General features: G+C 36.4%; 1 protein-coding gene across 7 annotated transcripts in view; it reads right to left on the bottom strand.

The window, feature by feature from the left end:
- The window catches only part of LOC123528696 (uncharacterized), a 52,416-nt gene that overhangs the window by 4,564 nt on the left and 25,335 nt on the right, over positions 1 to 22,517 (bottom strand). For 3 of the 7 annotated variants that reach the window (XM_045308629.2, XM_045308634.2, XM_045308635.2), the window contains 22 exons: positions 21,733 to 21,974; positions 20,668 to 20,816; positions 20,130 to 20,395; positions 17,800 to 17,978; positions 17,334 to 17,427; positions 17,047 to 17,124; positions 14,409 to 14,515; positions 14,069 to 14,186; positions 12,172 to 12,281; positions 11,801 to 11,899; positions 11,293 to 11,569; positions 10,496 to 10,660; positions 9,769 to 9,972; positions 9,045 to 9,268; positions 8,719 to 8,778; positions 5,987 to 6,161; positions 5,519 to 5,728; positions 3,464 to 3,596; positions 3,115 to 3,338; positions 1,410 to 2,717; positions 975 to 1,230; positions 447 to 593 (listed from right to left, as the gene is read on the bottom strand). In XM_045308629.2, the coding sequence (XP_045164564.2) occupies positions 447 to 593; positions 975 to 1,230; positions 1,410 to 2,717; positions 3,115 to 3,338; positions 3,464 to 3,596; positions 5,519 to 5,728; positions 5,987 to 6,161; positions 8,719 to 8,778; positions 9,045 to 9,268; positions 9,769 to 9,972; positions 10,496 to 10,660; positions 11,293 to 11,569; positions 11,801 to 11,899; positions 12,172 to 12,281; positions 14,069 to 14,186; positions 14,409 to 14,515; positions 17,047 to 17,124; positions 17,334 to 17,427; positions 17,800 to 17,978; positions 20,130 to 20,395; positions 20,668 to 20,816; positions 21,733 to 21,974 (4,825 nt within the window). The remainder of the gene's footprint in view (positions 1 to 446; positions 594 to 974; positions 1,231 to 1,409; positions 2,718 to 3,114; positions 3,339 to 3,463; positions 3,597 to 5,518; positions 5,729 to 5,986; positions 6,162 to 8,718; positions 8,779 to 9,044; positions 9,269 to 9,768; positions 9,973 to 10,495; positions 10,661 to 11,292; positions 11,570 to 11,800; positions 11,900 to 12,171; positions 12,282 to 14,068; positions 14,187 to 14,408; positions 14,516 to 17,046; positions 17,125 to 17,333; positions 17,428 to 17,799; positions 17,979 to 20,129; positions 20,396 to 20,667; positions 20,817 to 21,732; positions 21,975 to 22,517) is intronic. The other 4 variants (XM_045308633.2, XM_045308630.2, XM_045308631.2 and 1 more) reach the window with 4 other exon arrangements.

Genomic DNA, 22,517 nt, shown 5'->3' with positions numbered 1-22,517 from the left:
AGTTAGAGTGAAATTTTTAGAACCAAAGACCTCCCTAAGCCAAAGTACTGTAGAACCATTTAATTTTCTTTGCATAAAATTATGATGATTTGGCCAAGAAAGCTATTTTGTTTGAAAATATTTGGGATTTGTGAATAGAATTTTACTTGTTTCTCAGTGTGGACAGACACCACTGTGACAGTGAGTCATGACTAACAATGACTTTGCAGTACATCTTTCTATTTCCAATCATACAAACTAACTCAGAGTAGGTCACAAAGACCTACATAAATTATAGGGGACAAGAACATCTGTAAACTCAAGATGCAAGGATTCTTAGTCTGAAGCAGTGGGGCAAAGAAGATGTGGACACCTAAATGACAGAAATCAGTCTGTTCAAACACTTACAGAATAAAGACTTTTCGCTGAAATTAGAAGGGAACATTTAAGTTGTACTACCAACTTACCATTTTTATTATCTGAGTCAGTGTCGTTGTCAGTACTGTCATCAAGTCCAAACTCTTGACGTAATCTTTCTGATAAACTCATTGGCTTCCGCACCTCTTCCTGTTTCTTCTCACGGTTGAATATTGGAGACAGCAAGTCTGACGAACCTTAAACATAACAAAAGTTTAATGAAATGTTCCCTTTAACCAAGACAGTAAACACATTTCATCTAGTATTCAAAGTATACACATCTCTGCTAAACACTAATACTTGTCTGACTTCATCAGAAACTTATCTGACATAGATTGAAGTTCTCATAAATAATGTTACTATGCTCCATGGTCTTATCAGTACCTGTCCGAGGGATATTGTGACAATGATCAAATCTCAGCCTCATCAGAGTTAGAACTAGTGACCTAGTATGCCTAAAAGTTCTACTTTTTGCACCACTGTATCTCACACTTGTAGCACATTACGCAGAAATATTGAAAATTATCACAACTAAATAATCAAATTTCCAACATAAAGTATCCACATAATTGACTCACTTTTAAATTCCTTTCGTTCAGTTTTTTCGAACATGGGTAAGGAGGGTAATGATGGAAGAGGCGGTAGTTTCTCATCAAGTTTCTTCAGTGTGATAGGGTTAGAGAGTTTCAGTGGTGATGTTGTTGTTGTACTGGAAACAGTTGACACTTTGCTTGGTCCTGCAATGGCTGCTGAACTTGATGAAGATGGTGATACAATGGGAACTGCAGAGCTAGTTTTCTCCTTCTTCCGTTTTAAGTATTCCTGTAAGCTCACCTACAAATAAAACAGGACAATGTCTAACTGAAAACATATTTCTAAATGTGAAGCAATACAGTTAAGACTTCCAGTAAGACAACTTCAGAAGTATTTATGTATCCTTATCCAGTGAAGTTTCATTCAAAATGTATTACTCACTACCCAAAAACAAAGGAGTAAAGCTAACAATAAAGTACCTTTTTCTTCTCTTTTGGAATCTGTGATGAATCATGACTGGTACTTGACAGGGGCTCTGGAAAACCAGTAAGGGAATCCTCACTGCCTCTTCTTGTTTCATCATACCCAGCTCCTATTCCTGTCTCTGATGCAGACGTCACATCCATAGAATCTGAGTCGTACCCCACCATGCCAGGTAAAACTGATGAATTCATTAAATTACTGGTTCCAACGCCTGACACAAATTGAGTTGTTGAATCAACTGTCATATCTGCACCGTAACTACTGTCACTTAAGAATTTTAGATGACGGTTTGGCATTGGTGCTATTTCTGATGAACTATTTGATGAAACTGAAAACGGGTCCGTGAAATTTACATTCCCTACAATATTTCGGTTAATATTAGACTGAACATTATCAATAGCAAAGCTATTAGAAACTTCATTTTCTAATGTATCATGAATATGGTGTGCACTAGTATGAATATTGTGATCTGTCAATAAAATGTTTGAAGTAGAATTTGATGTTACAGCAGATTCTAATAAAAGTGATCCTGACACACTGTTACTCCTAGCTCGAGGTTGATCAGTACTTGAATCTACTTGTGCTAGCCTATCCAATATAGTTCTATTTGTAAAACTACTGTCACTGACATTGTTTAATACTAAAGATGAGGATGATAACGAAGAAGATGTACACACTTTATTGTCTGTGATACTAGATGGTCCAGGTAAATTATTCCTATCTAACAAAGTAGAGCTTGTTCGTTCACTATTACAACTATCGCACCGAGTGTTATCTGACACACTTTCTACTTCCAGTTTAGAAACACTTGTTTCCGTGCTGTCCACTTCATTACCTGTGTCTACTACAACAGGTTGAGATCCACTAGAACCACTGTCACACTCCACCTCCACATGAACAGTTTCTGAACCTCGACAGACACTGTCACTACTATCTGGTTCAGAATTAGCACTTTTATCTTGATCACAGACATTCATTTGTTCACTATTTACCTTCCGAATATCTTCCACTTCCGAAGACGACTTCACTTCTGTGTTTGAGATCTGAGCGTCTGCCACATCGTGACAAACTTCCGTACCCGTGTCACACGAAACAGAGCAGTCCATTTCTGCACAAGAACTAACATCGTCTTTTTCAGTTTCTTTCACTTCAACTATTCCATTTTCCCCAGTATTATTATCAGAAATCACATCCATATTTTGGTCAGTATTTGAATCTGAAGGCCCAGCAATTTCATGTGGAAGGTCTTCAATAGTAGAAACTTCGATCTGACTACCTCCTGGCAGTGCACATTCTTCAGATTTCTGTTTAAAAGAAAACTACTGATAAAGACATGATCAAGTTCAAGATGTCTGAATTCTGACATGTATTTGCCAAAGTGTCCATATCTGCTGATCACAAGTTCTAAAATCCTAAATGAACTTCACAAAACCTCGAGAATTAAAATTCTGGACAAAAACTTACCTTTCAGTATTTTAAACTCTGAATGTACAAGACTGCTCTAAGTTTAACTATTATTTCCGTTACTTCAAATGTAGCGCAAGTTAATTAACTAACATTAAGACAATATCTCATATGCAACACATTTCACTGAACAACCAATGAAGCACCAACTTCTGCATTAATCAAAGGCAGGAAAATCTTTTAACTGAAATTACCTTACAGGATAATCAACCTGTTTAACATGTTTACTTTTTTTACCTCAGTTTTGACATCTGTATCCACATCTGGCTTCAATGGGGAGAAAAGAGTACTGAAACCATTTTTGTTCTTGAAGTTCTCAAAGGATTCATTAAGACTTGCAAAGTAACTGCTTGCAGCCTGTGGTGCTGGTGTTGGGGTCTGGGCTGGCGAATCACTTGAAACCGAATCATGTGATAATGATTCCCTTGCCAGTCGACGTTTCTTCAAAGGTGTCACAAAATCTAAAATTGATAAAAGGATAATGATCAAAGAAAAATATCTACCTTTTTTCAAGATAACTTCTCACATGAGGTAAACGATGCAGAGAATGGACATGAAAGTAGGTATAAAAGTATTATTTACTTACCTACAGGTGGAGACCCTCCTGGGCTTGGCATTGTCGCCTGTGGGTTTGGACTCATGCCTCCAGACCCAGGGGCAGGAGAGGACATCCCACTGCCCTCATTAGAACCTTCTCCCATAGCTTGCCTCAACCAACGCTGAAATATGAACAAGAGATTTATCTGCGAGTCAGTTCAAAAAGAAAATACACTATTGAACATCATACGTATATGCATATAAACAAGAGGGTCATGATGACCCTGGATCGCTCACCTGAGTAATATGAGCTACATGTTTCAAATGTCAAACTGATGATTTTTAGAAATTTTTTGGAAGATTTTCCATGTACAATCAAGTAACACCTGGGGCAGGGCCAATTTTACCCCGGGGGTCATGATTTGAATAAAGTTTGTAGAAGTCTACTAGGCAATGTTACAAATTGAATATCTAAGATCTAGGCCTTCTGGTTTATTTTTAGGAAATTTACGAAGATTTCCCTATGTACAATCAAGTAACCCCTGGGGCTGGGTCAAGATTTGAACAAATTTTGTAGAGGTCCACTAGGCAATGCTACATGTCAAATATCTAAGGTCTAGGCCTTCTGGTTTATTTTTAGAAAATTCTGAAGATTTTTCTATGTACAATCAAGTAACCCCATGGTGTGGGGCCAATTTGACCCCGGGGGTCATGATTTGAACAAATTTTGTAGAAATCCACTAGGCAATGCTACATGTCAAATATCTAAGATCTAGGCCTTCTGGTTTATTTTTAGAAATTTTTTGAAGATTTTCCTATGTAAAATCAAGTGACCCCTGGGGTGGGGTCATGATTTGAACAATTTTAGTAGAGGTCCACTAGGCAATGCTACATGTCAAATATCTAAGCTCTAGGCTTCTGCTTTTTGAGAAGAAGATTTTTTAAGATTTTCCTATGTAAATCAAGTGACCCCTGGGGCTGGGTCAATTTTGACCCCAGGGGTCATGATTTGAACAAATTTTGTAGAGGTCCATTAGGCAATGCCATATGTGAAATATCTAAGCTCTAGGCCTTCTGGTTTATTTTTAGAATTTTTTTGAAGATTTTCATGTGTAAAATCAAATGACCCCTGGGGCAGGGTCAATTTTGATCCCGGGGTCATGATTTGAACAATTTTAGTACAGGTCCACTAGGGAATGCTTCATGTCAAATATCTAAGCTCTAGGGCTTCTGCTTTTTGAGAAGAAGATTTTTTAAGATATTCCTATGTAAAATCAAGTGACCCCTGGGGCGGGGTCAATTTTGACCCCGGGGTCATGATTTGAACAAACTTGGTAGAGGTCCACTAGGCAATGCTTCACACCAAATATCTAAGCTCTAGGGCTTCTGGTTTTTTAGAAGAAGATTTTTAAAGTTTTTCCTTTCGGTTGCCATGGCAACCACAGTTCTCCATGGAATTCAATTCTTTGAACAATTTTGAAAGGGGACCACCCAAGGAACATTCCTGTGAATGTGTAATTCTGCCCAGTGGTTTTCAAGAAGAAGATTTTTTTACAAATTGTTGATGCACGACACACAGATTTTAATTCTTTTTGTTTTTTAACAATTTCATGCTGAGTTGTGTTCAACAACTTTTCCTCGTCTGTTTTTTTTTCTTTTTAGTTTGAAGCTCTTTTACTGATTAAATTTTGTTTGAAAGAAAATTAAACCATTCTATCTTTTACAGAATGTAATGACAATCTTGGATTTTAGCGGTGACAGTTAGCGCGGAGAGTAGTTTCCCTTTACCAAAATGGCGACCATCGGAAACAAACTTGTTTTGAAGTTGGAAAATCGTCTATACCTGTGTATAATCTGCGCACACACCGGACATCAAGCGGTCACAATAGCTCACCTTGTCACTTTGTGACAGGTGAGCTAAAAATACATCAATGGAGATTAAGTTTAGTTTTAACAGTCCTAATTCTGTAAAAAAAAAACAAAAAAACACGAAGTATAGAAGTAAACATTCTTGATTTTAGATCTCTGGCAGTGCAACGAGTACATAAATATCTTATAAGACGGCAGCAATATCAACATAACAACAGTCTTTTAAGTAAAGTACCTTTTTTGCAGATCCAGCACTTGTCTCTACAAGTAGTGAAGAAGAACGTTCCCGGACACCTGCAGAAGCACTGTTACGTCTCAACCTGTCCATAGAGTTGCGGGGACTTGGCAGACAAGTGACAAACATGTTATCTTCCTCAACAGTAACCTCCAAGGGTTCAGCTTTAGTCTCAAAACTCTTCTCCGTTAACCACTCATTCATCAAATGCTACAAAGAAATTGAATTATCCATTACTTTTTTAACAAAGAAAACAGCAATTAAATTATCAACAAAACACCAAAATGAGCCTCACAGTCAGAAATTGTGAAAAAAAAAATCTTTGCTTTTTCAGTTTTTTTTTTGCAAGTTTACATTATTATAAACTGAGCATTTTACTATTCTCTCAAATACTCAAAGAATAAGCTTCTGTCCTGCTAAAATGTATAAAGTCAAACATTTAGCTTCTTCTCAAAAACTGAAACTTACTCTTTTAGTTTTACGGAGGAGGAAAGAGGGAGGTGTTGCTGCGGCCTCTATCTGTACTGCTGGGGTCACTGGACAGCTGACTGCCTGGGGCGGGGCACTGTTACTGTTCTCTTCATTTGATTCTGATGGTGTCTCTGTACTTATACTGCCTGCTCCACTTGTGTTTCTCACCCTCCTAGAAAAAAATGAAAGATATCTGTTAACAGAATAAGCCTACATAAGTATTGTTTTTAAATCCGCCTACCAGTTAAATTCAAACTTTCTACATATAAAGAAGATAGAAAACATCTTTTTAATAGAAGAAGTGTTACATTGGATAACCACAGAACACTGCCTGGGATTTGTATTCTAAGAAATCACACGGAACATCACCGAGATAGGCTCAACAGGTTCATAATTTCACATATGGTCATGAACTGTGATTTATTAAGTCCATACTATTTTCAAACAATAGAAAAAAATCCTAATATTAAAATTTCAACACTGAATCACTACCATTTGTGAAGTATTTTATAGTTCTATTAAGACAAATGTTACAAAATACATATGGGAACTTGTAAACTTAGATTAAATACTTGTAGTCAATTATGACCAACTGTCTATCAAACAAGAGCTGTCACTAATGGTGACAAATGCCCTCGCAGCGCCTTGACCTTTGACCTGGTGACCTTGACCTTTGATCTGGTGACCCCAAAGTCAATCGGGGTCCTGTATTCAATAAGTACTATCAGCATGTGGTTTGAAGGTCCTGGGTGCAGTGGCTCGCGAGTAAAGTGCCTTCATGCAAAAAGTTAACGTTGTGACAAGCAAAAGGACGGACAGTTGAAAACTTATATGCCTCCTTTCGGGGGCATAAAAAACATACAAAACTGACATGCTGATTTGATTTTGTAGATTTTGAACTTGTTTAAGACTGGTCCACACCAGGCCCCATGTTCACAAAACATTTTTTTGGTCTCAGCTGAGTTTGAGCTTGAAATTTTTACTGCAAATTTTACTAGAACATCAAGATTAAATTCCAATTGCGACTGAACATCAAAGCTGGTCACTTGAAAATAGTCGTTAATTTAAAATTTAATTTTAAACATGCAATTTAGGCAAAAATGACAAATATTCATTACCAAACTCAGCTGAGACTGAAAATGTTTTGTGAACATGAGGCCAGAATCTGATGATGAAACAACAATGAGAATATCTGCCTAGCTGTATTACAGTAACATGAACAGTTCATTACCAGAAAATGGTTGTGACAATCAATAATAAAAGATTACTGTTACAGTGCAAACAATAACACATGCAAAATGGAATGTATTCCATGCTAACATTATACCAGGAAATACTGTCATCCCAAACATCCATAAATCAAAGAATAAACTAGAGATGCTTTTGAGAAAAGCGCATGTCTCCCACAACTGCCCCTCTGAAAAATGTTAGTTTCTCTAGATGTTTTAGACAAGTGGATCCAATTAGATGGTCTGGATGAGTGGATCCAATCGGTAATTCAAGGGACATAAATCAAAAGTGCCTGGGCGGATTTGGCTAGTTATCAAACTTGGGTAAGGTCTTATGGCCAAACACATTCTTTTCAAGTTTGGTGAAGATCGGATGAGAAATGTTCGACTTAGAGAGCGGACAAGAGTAAACAGATTTTTTCTGTAATTCAAGGGCCGTAACTCTAAAATGCCTGGACGGATTTGGCTAGTTATCGAACTTGGCCGAGGTCTCATGGTCAAACACATTTTGTTTAAGTTTGGTGAAGATCGGATGAGAAATGTTCGACTGTGGACAAGAGTAAAAAGGCTGATTTTTCAATAATTCAAGGGCCGGAACTCCAAAATGCCAGGACCAATTTGGCTAGTTATTGAACATGGCCGAGGTCTCATGGTCAAACACATTTTGTTCCAGTTTGGTGAAGGTCAGATGAGAAATGTTTGATGAGTGCGGACATGAGTAAAAAGGCCAATTTTTCGATAATTCAAGGGCCGTAACTCCAAAATGCCTGGACCGATTTGGCTAGTTATCGATTCTGGCCGAGGTCTCATGGTCAAACACATTTTGATTAAGTTTGGTGAAGACTGGATGAGAATTATTCAAATTAGAGTGCAGACAAGAGTAAAAAGACCGATTTTTGGTAATTCAAGGGCCATAACTCAAAGATGCCTGGACCAATTTGGCTAGTTATCGAACTTGGCCGAGGTCTTATGGTCAAACACATTTTGTTAAAGTCTGGTGAAAATCGAATGAGAAATGTTTGACTTAGAGTGCGGACAAGCTTTGTGACTGACACACAGACTGGAGTAAATCAATACGTCTCCCTAACCACTGTGTGGTGGGAGACATAATTACACTGCCATCAAAGCTGTACTACTAATATGCTTGACAGCACATGCATTTTTTTTTAGATCGAGTAAAGTCTCACCATCAATCAACAGACAAATCATAGACATTACCTAGCAACATGACCATATGCTACAATTCTCTTTTTTTATCTCAGACAAAAAACAAACAACAAAGAACGAAAACACTGATTTCTCCCTGAAGCCTTTTTTTCCCTCTTAGTTTTCTAGAAGCTCTGCCTTTCACTTCAACCCATATCAACAAAACAGTGTGAAAAAATCAATATAGCAAAGGTTTTGGCACAAAATGATTGTACCAAGTCAGTTCAGCTGTGAGTATTGCCATGCAAACGTACACAACACTAGGATATACGACAGACAGCTCTACAGCTTTACCTTTTCTTAGTAGAATAAGACATAACCCACCTTCTGCCGCCTGTTTTCTTTGCTTTCTTCCTGTAAAAAGAAGGATGATCTTTGTCAGAAAAAGTTAAGTTAGCATGAATTACACGAATACTATTGCCAAACAGTGAAATTTGCGAGAAATTAATTTGATTTTGTGACCACAGTTGAATCTGCATATTGAATCATATCTATAAATGTATGTGTATTATCTTAATGGACTATAAACTGCCATTGCGAAACAAAATCCTAAGTTTCTGTACAGAAAACCCATGAAACTATTATATAAATTGTATGGTCCGACATTCTCATATTCTTACGTTTTAGGTGGTGGTGGGGGTCTTTCTCGGAGGTTTGGTCTTGTCCTTTCCTCTTCCTTCACTTCAGCCGGTTCTTCCTTCACACCAGTATCAACATCCACCTCTGTAGTCTCAGGGATAGTTTCAACCTTTGGTGGAGGGATTATCTTTTCTGGAGACACAACTTTTACTTCGGATATCTCTTCCACCATTGGTTCTTCTTTGACCTTGACTTGAGGCTCCTGCTGTAACATAACAAGATTTTATATCTTAAGCAAAACTGACATCACATAACTTCATTTGCTATTACAGTTTAATTCTGCAAGCTGGACATGATGCAGCAATACTGTATTTCACATGGATGATTGAAGTTAATTTCCTGCAAAACGATTTCTTCCAGAGTATGCATAAATTTAATGGAATGCAGGAATGCAAAAATAGACTAAAATCATCAAACATTCTTTGATGTCAATAAATTTTTAAAATGCAGTTTTGTGTTTCTGGCTAAAATGGCTATTTCATAGTGATACCACTTCCGGAGTAATAACTATTCAAGACTGACTGAATGGGTAATCTGTTTTTCTTTGAGATTAGATTTTGTAAATTGAGACAATCAGGAAATTTGTGAAAATGACTGCCTCACTAAAATTACAGTACCTTATCTTCTGAGTTATAGAACCAGCAGTTCTCAGTTAACTGATCCTGTTAAAACCTTTGTATTAACATAAAGCAACAATGATATTACTTTTTTTACCACTTTTTCTTTTTTCTTGGGTTCAGTTTTTTGTACTTGTTCCTCCTTCTCTTTGACTGGTTCATTGTCTTTGCTCTTCGACTGTTCTTGATTTATCTTCCCCTTACACTGATCTTGACTGGCTTTCCTCGCATTTCTCTTCTCCATTTTCTCAAACGCTTTCATAATAGCCTCCATTTTTCTCTCTTCTCGGGTCTACAAAGGAAGTGACATAATTAAAATTCTCTTCTCTGCGGCAAAAATCCTGTTAAATTTATCTTGTCAAAATATTTTCCTTTGTTTGTTTTGGGTTAAACGCCATTTTTCAACAGTATTTCAGTCATGTAACGGCGGGCAGTTAACTTAACCAGTGTTCCTGGATTCTATACCAGTACAAACCTGTTCTCCACAAGTAACTGCCAACTTCCCCATATGAATCAGAGGTGGGGGACTAATGATTTCAGACACAATGTTGTTTATCAAAAAGTCACGGAGAACATACGCCCCGCCCGAGGATCGAACTCATGACCCCCAGATCCATAGACCAACGCTCTACCTACTGAGCTAACCGGGCGGGCTATTTTCCTTTGTGGATACTTCATTAATACTGATGACTTTAAAAGAAATCAATCTGGCATATAAATGCATCTCGTAAATTAATTCATAAATTCAATGACACGATTGTTAAATTTCATTATATAATTTCTGTTCTTTTTAGCAAGTCTTACATAACACTTACAAGTTTTTTCTTCTCTTCCGGTTTTGGAGTATCTGTGTTGTTAGCATTGTCCTTGTTCGAGTCACTGACAGCCTCTGGTGATGTAAGATGATCAGTTTCAGAGAAACGCATTGACGAAGGTTCAGGTACAGTGAGTGATTCACTTACACTATTATCATCTGAAGTCTGTTACATGAAAACATAAAGCATAATATCTATAAACTGAATAATAACAGTTTAATACAATATATTTATAATCAATTCTGTTACTGCACATTATGGATAAAGTACACTAGATACAAATTGAAGTTTTCTGGTATACTTCCTTTTTGTACAACAATAAGCACATCATAAATTACCTTTTCATATATCAGTCAATGTATTTATCCCTTTAAATTTAGATGGTGTTACAAGAACAGAGGTAAGAATGAACATCTGTTCCTTTTAACAATGATAAATTTACCTGTCAAAATGACAAACCATGCAAGGCATACATCAAATGTTATGTATTATTAAACTTTATATATTCATAACAATACATTTGAATACAGGAAGTGCAGGCACTTCAGATGGAAATTCATAAACATTCTCATGTTCATAGTTATCACATGAAAGTATAAAAACAATGCTTTTTTCCCACAAGAATTTCTTCTATTAAGTCTTAATATGAGTAATTTGTCTTCATTTACAATGTTGGCAAATTTTTTGTTTCTCAGCTGAATTGTCCATCAAGTGATTCAGCCTGCAACCATAACCATTTAGTCCTAGAGAGTCCCAATAATGGTTGTGATATATTTGAAAACCTAAAAATAACTTACTTGTGATGGAACACGCAATGACCTGATCCTGCCACCTGAAGCTTGTGTACTAGCATTGCTCGAGTTTTGTCTGGACACCTGGGACCTCCGTACCATTTTTGTTGGACTCGGCATCTGTGGGCTTACATGAATGGTCTCTGGTGTGGGTGTGCTCACCTCTACCTTCTCTGGACTCTTTACTGGTGATTTCACTGGAGACTTGGTGGGAGATTTCACTGGTGTCTTTATTGTTAACTTAGGTATTTTATCATGCTTATGAAATTTCTTTCCTGGCGAACTGTATAAGAGATAAATACATTCAGTTTCTGTTCCCATTATATTCAAATATAAATATCAAACAATTTTTGGTTTCAACAATCTAATAATCTTTTTTTATAAAAATATCTTACTGAATGTTTTTTTTTTGTCGTTACAATATTTCCATACCACCTTACACTTCTTTACAATGCAATTTACTGTGTCCAGTTTGTAAAACAAACACGCATACAAAAAGCCGAAACAAGCTTACCTTCCATTCTGTTGTAATTTCTGGAATCTGAGCCTACGTTTCTGAAACCTTGACACTGGGCAGTTGTTACGGAGACATGCACATTCTACGCAGTAATTCCTGAAATAAACATTGAAGAAGCTAGAGAGAGCAGAATGGTTTGACATCAACACTTCCCTACTGTCACAATTACCAACCACTATATGAATGTCTAATCATTTTAACCAACATCATTACTTGTGTAATATAATATGAGCAGATTGTCAAAATCAATATCATTACTCTTTTAGGAACCGAATAAGCAAGTGTCAATTTACTGCGGCATTAAATAACATCAACAATATGTATTGATATGTATAAAACATCTGTTAACAGAAAGTTTACGATCATACCACTTTTTGTAATCATAATCAAAGGGTATGGTGATTTCACATCCCTCTAAGATCTCTTTGGTAGCTACAGCAATAAAGTGAGCCTGGCCTCCTGCTACTACATGGTGCACCTGAAAAATATGTCATCATGCATCAAGATAATGGTTCATTCTTCTCTCTATCTTCAATTCAATGCACTGATTTTTGAGGATAAAATATTTTTATAATGTTGTATAACTTGTTCATCAACATACATCTTTGTTATATAACTGTCATCAAATAGATTGTACTTAAGAAAATTAACATGTATGATTAAAATACCCAGCTGTTGTTTGCTTAGATCGATAAGTAAACATTAGAACAGTTGATTCTTACAATTTCTACCAGAAGGGGACTTGCAAAAACTCATTATTGATTACCCAATCTTTATAAAACATTACTATGGATCCTGTCAAAGCAGTTTTCTATTGTGCCTTCAGTAAATGTTCTGTTTACAGAGAAACAGCAGGGGTCACGCTGTCGATCGCCACTTGCGACAAAAAATTAAATGTGGCTCCAAAATTTTCTAATTGGCGAAAATGGCCCGAAGCTACGTCTGTCTGCAAAACTACGAATATTGCCAGTTTTACAAGCCAAAAGGTGTGAAAAAATCGATAATCTATGTAGACACAAAATCCGTTATTGAAAGGGAGGGAGTCAATTTGCAAAATTTTTATTTGATCAGGCAGTTAATTGGCGATAATTAGATTATTGAATAATAGACTGGATAATTATAATCATCATTTTGTGCACTTGATACGATTTTATGATGAGTCGGCCGTTAGAAAAATTTTCTATGATTGCCGAGGGTTAGTTTGGGCAAAAACAAATAAAAATGCTTTAGACAAGCAGAAATTGTAAGTACTGAATAGCTATGATGATAGAAAAGCAATAAAACATAGGTATTTTATCAAATATTAAATTCCAACTTACGTTTTCCGAATTTGTCACCTGTTTTTGCAACCGTGATTTTCGGATATTTCTGTCATTTCTGACAAGATTTTTTAGTGCAATCTTAATAAAAAGCCAATAAAAAGTCTACATTTAAGAAAAATATGACAACTGTTGCAAAAGGAGCTCTTATTTTGAAGTATTTTTCGAGAATAAAACATGCGAAGGCATCGAACCCCACCCACTTATAGGCAATGTGCAAAATAAGACATTGTTTTTTTTTTAAACATTTTTTTTTCTTTTTTGACATCTTTATTTTAAATGTGATTTTCAGAATTTTTTATTAAATGGAGATATTTATAAAAATGATAATTTTAGAAATTAACACAAATTGATTTTCTAAATAGCTTTTTAAAGGGTAACTAAGAAATATGTAATAACTATATTAATTTCTTGAGTAGTACAAGTACTTTGGTACATATAATGTAGTTCTACAAGAACGTCAATGCTATGCGCTTTGCCGTTGTTGGCCTCATAATTTTATCTTTGGAAAAAGCAGTGGCTCAGAGAAAAAAATTCCCAGTGTGACCCCTGAACAGCCAGAGCAGATGAAACATATTTGCAGCCATTAACTATACAACACTTTTCCCCTGTATTTTAATAAATCATCTTCATAATTTCCTCATTTTGTTGAGGGTTAACATCATTTTTCAAAAGTATCTCAGTTATACAGAACAATTTGTTAAACATACCCAGTGTACCTGGATTTCTAACCACTACTAACCATCTTCAAAAACAAATGAAAATTGCCCAACAAAGAGGTGAGGACTAATGACCTTGGATATCACTTCAGTAAATTATCAGAGAATATAATATTCATCACAGAAATAAAGGCCTTGCCTAGGATTTGAAAATACAAACTCCTCAGACCTCACTGGAGAGAAAACGCTACCTAGGTGGTTAAACTAGACTGTATGCTAAGACTTACAGCAGCATTAGGTTGGCAGGATCTCCTGATGAATCTTGCATCATTACCATAATCACTAGCATCTATCACAAGGTCAAGGTCAAACACTGATCCATAGAAAAACACAAATGGACTCAACCTGTAAATTTCAAATCACATGATTGATTAATATATACACAAACTTTCGCAGTTAGTCCTGCAGAAATTTAAGAAGGCTTCAAATGACCTTACAGTGTTACAAAAAAGGGTAATTAATATGGTAGACTGATATACAATGTATATTTCCAAACTCAATCTACATGAATTCTTTTATGTTAAATTTTACATTTCTATATGGATTATAATTCAGTTTTCAACTTACTGTCGCTGTCCAAAGTTGTCCTTATCATACTGTTGCCTTGTCATAACCTTTCCAATCACCTCTATCACTGGCTGACCGTTTGGAATTGAACAGGAAGATTCTAAACCCTGTAATCAGAAACACAAAACATACAAGAGCTCGTCGAACACGAAATGCCCCCCTTGATGCATTCAGCAATTGCACAAGGAACAGAAATTATATGCTCACTGTAAACAAAAGTTCTACCGTTCTGGTTCAATCTGACCTTGACCTTTAATCTAATAACCTAACAAGATATCACAGTGATCTTGGCGCCCACCACTGAGCCTTTTTTGAAGGTTCCAAATTTCAAGACTAGGTCAAGGTCAAATTTCATATCGGTACAAAACACTGTGCATGTGGTCCAAATTTGAAAGCTGTGGCTTGTGAAATGTGAAAGTAGGTCACTAGATCAATTTCAAGGTCAAAGTTGATTTCGGTAGACAGAACTATACATGTGCTTCAAATCTGGAGGCTGTAGACTGAGAAATGCGAAAGTAGGTAATAGGTAAAATTCAATGTCAAATTTCAATTCAGAACACAAAAATATGCATCCGTCAAAATTTGAAGCTGTAGCTTCAGAAATGTGAAAGTAGGTCACTAGGTCAATCTCAAGATCAAAGTTCATTTCAGTACACAAAACTATGCATGGGGTTCAAATTTGAAGGCTGTATTTTGAGAAATGTGAAAGTAGGTCACTAGGTCAAAATCAAGGTCAAATTTTATATCGGTACACAAAACTATGCATGTGGTCAAATTGAAGCTGTACTTTAGAATGTGAAAGTAGTCACTAGGTCATCAAGTCAAGTTCATTCAGTCACAAAACTATGCATGTGGTTCAATTTGAAGCTGCAGCTGAGAATGTGAATAGGTCACTAGGTCAAAATCAAGGTCAAATTTTATTTCGAAACACAAAACTGTGTGCGTGGTCCAAATTTGAAGCCTGTACCTTCAGAAATGTGAAATAGGTCACTAGGTCAATCTCAAGATCAAAGTTCATTTCGGTCAACAAAACTATGCTTGTGGTTCAAATTTGAAGGCTGTAGCTTGAGAAATGTGAAAAAAAAGGTCACTAGGTCAAAATCAAGGTCATATTTTATTTCGGAACACAAAACTAAGCAAGTGGTCCAAATCTGAAGTCTGTAGCTTCAAAAATGTGAAAGTAGGTCACTAGGTCAATAACAAGGTCAAAGTTTGTTTTGGTACACAAACCTATGCATGTGGTCCAAATTTGAAGGCTGTAGCTACAGAAATGTGAAAGTAGGTCACTAGGTCAAGATCAAGGTCAACTCATGTCAAGCTTCATCTTGCCACTCAAAACTATACATGTGGTCCAAATTTGAATGATGTAGGTTATGGACATGAAGACTCTAAGTTTTTTGCCTATATTGGTCTTTATGAACCATGTGACCCCCGGGTCGGGGCCATATTTGACCCTAGAGGGATAATTTGAACAAACTTGGTAGAGAACCACTAGATGATGCTACATTACAAATATCAAAAGCCTAGTCTTTGTAGTTTGGTCAAGAAGATTTTCAAAGTTTTTCCCTATATAAGTCTATATAAACCATGTGACCCCCAGGGCAGGGCCATATTTGACCCTAGGGGAATAATTTGAACAATCTTAGTACAGGACCACTAGATGATGTCATATACAAAATATCAAAGCCCTAGGCCCTGTGGTTTTGGACAAGAGGTTTTTCGACGGTTTTTTCTATATAATTCTATATAAACCATGTGACCCCCGGGGTGGGGCCATATTTGACCCCAGGGAAATAATCTGAACAGTCTTGGTACAGGACCACTAGATTTTGCTACATACCAAATATCAAAGCCCTAGGCCCTGTGGTTTTGGACAAAAAGATCAGAAACCGATTAACTGTTCCTGGCCAATGTGACCTTGACCTTTGACCTAATGACCTCAAAATCAATATGGGTCATCTGCTGGTCATGACCAATCTCACTATCAATTGTCCTGAAACTAGGCCCAAGCATCCTTGAGTTATTGCCCAGAAACCATTTTCCTGTTCCTGGACACTGTATCCTTGACCTTTGATATACTGACCTCAAAATCAGTAGGGGTCATCTGCTGGTCATGACCAACCTCCCTATAAACTTTCATGACCCTAGGCCCAAGCATTCTTGAGTAATCATCCGGAAACCGTTTAACTGTTCAGGGTCACTGTGACCTTGACCTTTAACATACTGACCTCAAAATCAATAGGGGTCATCTACTGATCATGACCAACCTCCCTATCAACTTTTATGATCCTAAGCCCAAGTGTTAATGAGTTATCATCCGGAAACCGTTTAACTATTCAGGGTCACTGTGACCTTGACTTTTAATATATTGATCTCAAATTAATAGGGGTCATCTGCTGGTGATGACCAACCTCCCTATCAACTTTCATGATCCTAGGCCCAAGCGTTCTTGAGTTATCATCCGGAAACGGATTGATCTACATTCTGACCGACCGACATCTGCAAAACAATATACCTCTCCTTCTTCGAAGAAGGGCATAAAAATAGGTATAACAGAAAGTAACCAGGAAAATCAAACAAGACCTCTTACAATCAGACAGTCATCCAGGAATATTTCTACAAAGTTTGAGTCACTTACCTTTCTTTTGTTTTTCAAGGCCTTGATCCGACAACGCTGAACCCGCAGCCCATCGGTAACAAGGTCCGCTATATCATTCTGAAAAATAAACATATAGTAAAATAACTATCTAATTTTTTCAAAAAATTCAAATATATATTATGAACATTATTACATAAAAGATACATAAAATGTTAATGTTTGTTTAACAATTCAAACAACTTTCCCTGTAGGGAAGTTTTATTTTATCAAAAGATGTAAATAACAACACCTAAAGCAAAGCTGATATAAATATGTAAATAACTTACATGGTGTCCATTTATACAAGTTGAGTTGAGGTACTCCTGTACATACGTTGTATATTGGTTGTAACGGGCAACTTCATAACTTTGTTCCCATTCACTGAAATTTAATTTTGATTGTTCTGTATAGTCATGAAACAAACATCTTTAAATCTATGCAATGTCAATCAATATTTGCATGTTTATCCCAAAGTTGAAATTCAAACCTATATGCAACATAAAAATATTTAAATTAAAAATGATATCAGCACTGTATGACACACGCCCCTTTGAAAATGCTCGATAGAATAAAACTATTAGGTCAAAAATAGGGGCCATTAACAAAAATATTTGGACATAAAAGTTCAATTTATATGTGCATGTCCATTTCATGTTCATGATGTATAACAAGCTTCATTTGAAATAGGTGAAAAACTGTAGGTAAGGGGTACACAAACTACAGATGAAGAATACATTTCTGTATGTTACTTACTTGAATGTGTTAATATCCCATGGATTCTGGGCATTTTCGTCCTGTATGAGAGGTGCAGGGATAGTATTTATGGTATTAATGATTTTCTCATCATCTCGTAGATCATCACTACTGAATTTATCTTCCTTCATTTCCTTACTCAGTCGCTCTGCTCGCATCTTCTCTATTTTCTTACTTAGCTAAAACATACAGCAATACATATACAACACACAATAGTATACCGTGTATCACAATTACAAACAAATCATTTACTACAGTAAAACAAACTAAACTTTCATTTGATGGTCTCCAACATTTTCAGCAAAAGCACACAGTTTTCTCAAAATAATGCAGGAAGCCAAAGTTGTAAAAGTGTGGAAATTGCCATGTAGTTTCTTTATTCAAGCTTTTATGAAAGACACTGGAGTTGCATGTTTTTGGCAGGTTCACTTTTTACCTTTTTCTTATTTCCCACCAATTATAGTTCAAAATTTTATTAATGCGAGACTGGATAAGCCCGTTGTCACTGTCCAAAGATATGCTACATGAATTCCCATCTTCAATACTGCAAAGAAACACAGTTGTCCAAAGTGAAGGTCCTGCATCTCTAATGGCATTGTAATTACATGCTCATGATTAACATCTCTTATTCAACAAAACTCACACTAAAAAAACTCATACCAAAACATACACTATACCACAACAATTGTTCTACTTCTATAAATCTTTTTAAAGCACATTCCTCTAAGATATAAAAACACCTGAGGTAACAAGTTCAACTACTTGCACAGTTAAGGCCTATCTCTTCACAATACACTATGACTTCTGCAAGATGAAGTCTCAAAAGTGGCTCAAAGAACATCAACCTTTACCAAACAAGAGGACCATGATGGTCCTGAATCGCTCATCTCTTCCCACATGACCCAGTTTTGAGTATGACGTCGTTTTATCTATTATTTGACATAGTGACCTAGTTTTTTAGCTCATGTGACCCAGTTTTGAACTTGATCTAGATATTATCAAGATAAAAATTCTGACCAATTTTCATGAAGATCCACTGAAAAATATGGTCTCTAGAGGTCACAAGGTTTTTCTATTATTTGACCTATTGACCTAGTTTTCGAAGGTACGTGACACTGTTTTGAACTTTACCTAGATATCATCAAGGTGAACATTCAGATCAATTTTCATGAAGATCCATTGAAAAATATGGCCTCTAGAGAGGTCACAAGGTTTTTCTATTATTTGACCTACTGACCTAGTTTTTGAAGGCACGTGACCCACTTTCAAACTTGAACTAGATATCATCAAGATGAACATTCTGACCAATTTTTATGGAGATCCATTCACAAGTATAGCCTCTAGAGAGGTCACAAGGTTTTTCTATTTTTAGACCTACTGACCTAGTTTTTGACCGCACATGACCCTGTTTCGAACTTGACCTAGATATCATCAAGATGAACATTCAGACCAACTTTCATACAGATCCCATTAAAAATATGGCCTCTAGAGAGGTCACAAGGTTTTTCTATTATTTGACCTACTGACCTAGTTTTTGATGGCACGTGACCCACTTTCGAACTTGACCTAGATATCATCAAGATGAACATTCAGACCAACTTTCATACAGATCCCATGAAAAATATGGCCTCTAGAGAGGTCACAAGGTTTTTATATTATTTGACCTACTGACCTAGTTTTTGACCGCACGTGACCCAGTTTCGAATTTGACCTAGATATCATCAAGATGAACATTCAGACCAACTTTCATACAGATCCCATGAAAAATATGGCCTTTAGAGAGGTCACAAGGTTTTTCTATTATTTGACCTACTGACCTAGTTTTTGACCGCACGTGACCCAGTTTCGAACCTGACCTAGATATCATCAAGGTGAACGTTCTGACCAATTTTCATGAAGATCTTATGAAATATATGGCCTCTAGAGAGGTCACAAGGTTTTTCAATTTTTAGACCTACTGACCTAGTTTTTGATGCCACGTGACCCAGTTTCGAACTTGACCTAGATATCATCAAGCTGAACATTCTGACCAATTTTCATAAAGATCTTTTGAAATATATGGCCTCTAGAGAGGTCACAAGGTTTTTCTATTTTTAGACCTACTGACCTAGTTTTTGATGGCACGTGACCCAGTTTCGAACATGACCTAGATATCATCAAGATGAACATTCTGACCAACTTTCATAAAGATCCCACAAAAAATGTGACCTCTAGAGTGGTCACAAGCAAAAGTTTACGGACGGACGCACGGACGACGGACGCTGCGTGATCACAAAAGCTCACCTTGTCACTATGTGACAGGTGAGCTAAAAAAAGGTATAAATACACACCTTTTCTCTTTTTACTTGGGCAGTTCTTGATGAAAAATCTTTTACGAGTAGTTTATTCTTTCTATTAGCCTCATCACTGGTGTTCTCTTTCTCAGTTTTTATTTCCTTGATTTTAAGCCTCTTGTTAGTTTTAGAATTACTTCGCTCTTTCCTCTTCTTTAATTTCATTTTCTGCTTTTTAGAACCTGGAGGATCTAGACCGTATGCCTTTAGACGATTGTTTACTTCTTCAGGGTCTGTATCTGTGCTTGAATCATGTGATTTTACTGAAATTGTAAGAAAATGAAAATATTTGACTTGTAACTTTTATCAAAATGCAACAATTATAAAGGTTTCAAATGTTCAGCTATTTTAGACAAGATTTTCCTGAAATGCTAATATTTGCTGTTTTCTAAAAAAACTTTCTTCTCCACACATTCATTTCATAATGTTTCAAGGTAGACTTTCAAGTGACACATCTCATTTATATTTATTTTAAAACACTCCTCAAAATATAAAGGTCAAAGAACTACAAAAAGATGTACCATCAAGTACTTACTGACAAGAGATTTAAGGAATTCCCGTTTCCTAATCTGGAACTCTCTGGCCCTGACCCGATCAACAGGTCGAGGGTGACACACCTCACAGAAGTAAACATCCGGTATACTGTCACGGTCTAATCCCATACAGACAATGTGCTGCCATACACTAGAGAAAGTAATGTAATGTTAAAATCTTATTAAATCATAATTTCTCACATTATAATTGCTGTAGAAGGAAATGCTGCTTTCGCATTTCTTATATGATGTTATCTTTACTAAAGTATCATAATATACACAGTACTGGAGATTGTATCAGTATTGCATAAGAATCATTCTTTGTTACTCTACAAAATACTTGATATTTCTCTTGATTTTTTAAATGAAATAACCTTTACAGTGTCATTTTTAAAAAGCAAATGTCAATGATTCAAAACTAATGGGTTTATGATCCATCAAGTCAAAAGTAACACTTTCTTTCCAGATCTGCTCTTGTTCCCTGAAAGCGACAAGGAGACACTTCCAACTATATTTACAAGTATGCAAACATTTATCAATTCAATAAGTTTTATACCACAAACTGATCAATGTGTTACTAAAAATAGCCTGTTAAGTCTGTCTGCAGCATCTAACAACATTATCTATGGAAGGCCAGTGCAGCATGCTAACTGCTGAATGCCAAATATTTAAGACTAAATGCCAATTACTTTATCTAAACACCAACAACTTAATGCTAAATGGACTGTTGGAAGCAAGTGGGCATGTTGTTTTGTATGCTGTGATCATTACCTTTGACCCAATGTCTTATAATAAAACAATCTACTGATTGAAGGCAGCCAATTTTAAACACTGACAGCCAAAGCAGTCTTTAGCAGAAACCACTAAAGGTCACTGTAAGCTTGACCTTTGACCTTCTGGTCCCCCAAACAATAGGGGTCATCTACAGACCACATACAATCATCCTAGGAAATCTTACGATTGTAGGCTGTATCATTCTTCAGCTGTTCAGTGGAAACCATTTTCCGTCTCAAGGTTACTATGACCTTGACCTCCAAAATAAATCATGAAACACAAGACTGGGTTACCTGCACTTGTCACATTGTATCATATAGCCATCATCGTGTACAAAGTCACAGATACAACGTGTGGGGTCATCCACATCATCTTGTATGGGGTCAGGGGACATTGGTGCAAGCGTAGGTACTGTGGGTACATCAGAGGTGACCACAATCTCCTCCTTCACCTCAACACTCTCCTTTACTGCTGGTGTGACCACTGGAGGTGTCTGAGGTGGTGTTGGTGGTGGCGGTGCTCCGTAGTTGTGATCCTGGAATATATACAAAAATAATCAATTAACCAAAATAAGAATGTGCATCGGGTAACACCGTTACTAAGATTAGAGTATGATGTAATGGGGTACCAAAGAGGGCGAAATTTTCCGACGCTCGCCAGATAGGGCTAAACTCTGGGAGGCGGATCAATCCGTCTATAGCACAGTAAGAGCTGAAGAAATCACTGTTTTATATTTATCAAAGATATCAAATACCAGTCTTCCACTAAAATATTTTATCTTTGGGTATTTACGTCAGATGGAAAAAAATCCTAATCCAATACTCTTAACATAATTAACAAGAAACGCGGCAATGCCACGAAACCAGGTTTTCAACACTTTTCATAAGAATAAACAAGAGTGCCAGAATGTCACAATATACGCCCGTCACAGCAATTTCTTTACTCTAGCACCTGTATTTGCAGATGTAATTTTAATTTTGTGGTTGTTTAGTAATCATTGTAATTCTTTTGTTTTTCTAAGTCCACAAAAAAACTCCTTACCAGGTAGAGATACCTTAAAATACACCTTAAATTAGAA

This window comes from Mercenaria mercenaria, chromosome 13, assembly GCF_021730395.1.
Source record: "Mercenaria mercenaria strain notata chromosome 13, MADL_Memer_1, whole genome shotgun sequence".
NCBI classification, from domain to species: Eukaryota; Metazoa; Mollusca; class Bivalvia; order Venerida; family Veneridae; genus Mercenaria; species Mercenaria mercenaria.
The sequence above is the reverse complement of the archived record's forward strand: the minus strand, read 5'-3'. Positions and strand labels throughout refer to the sequence as shown.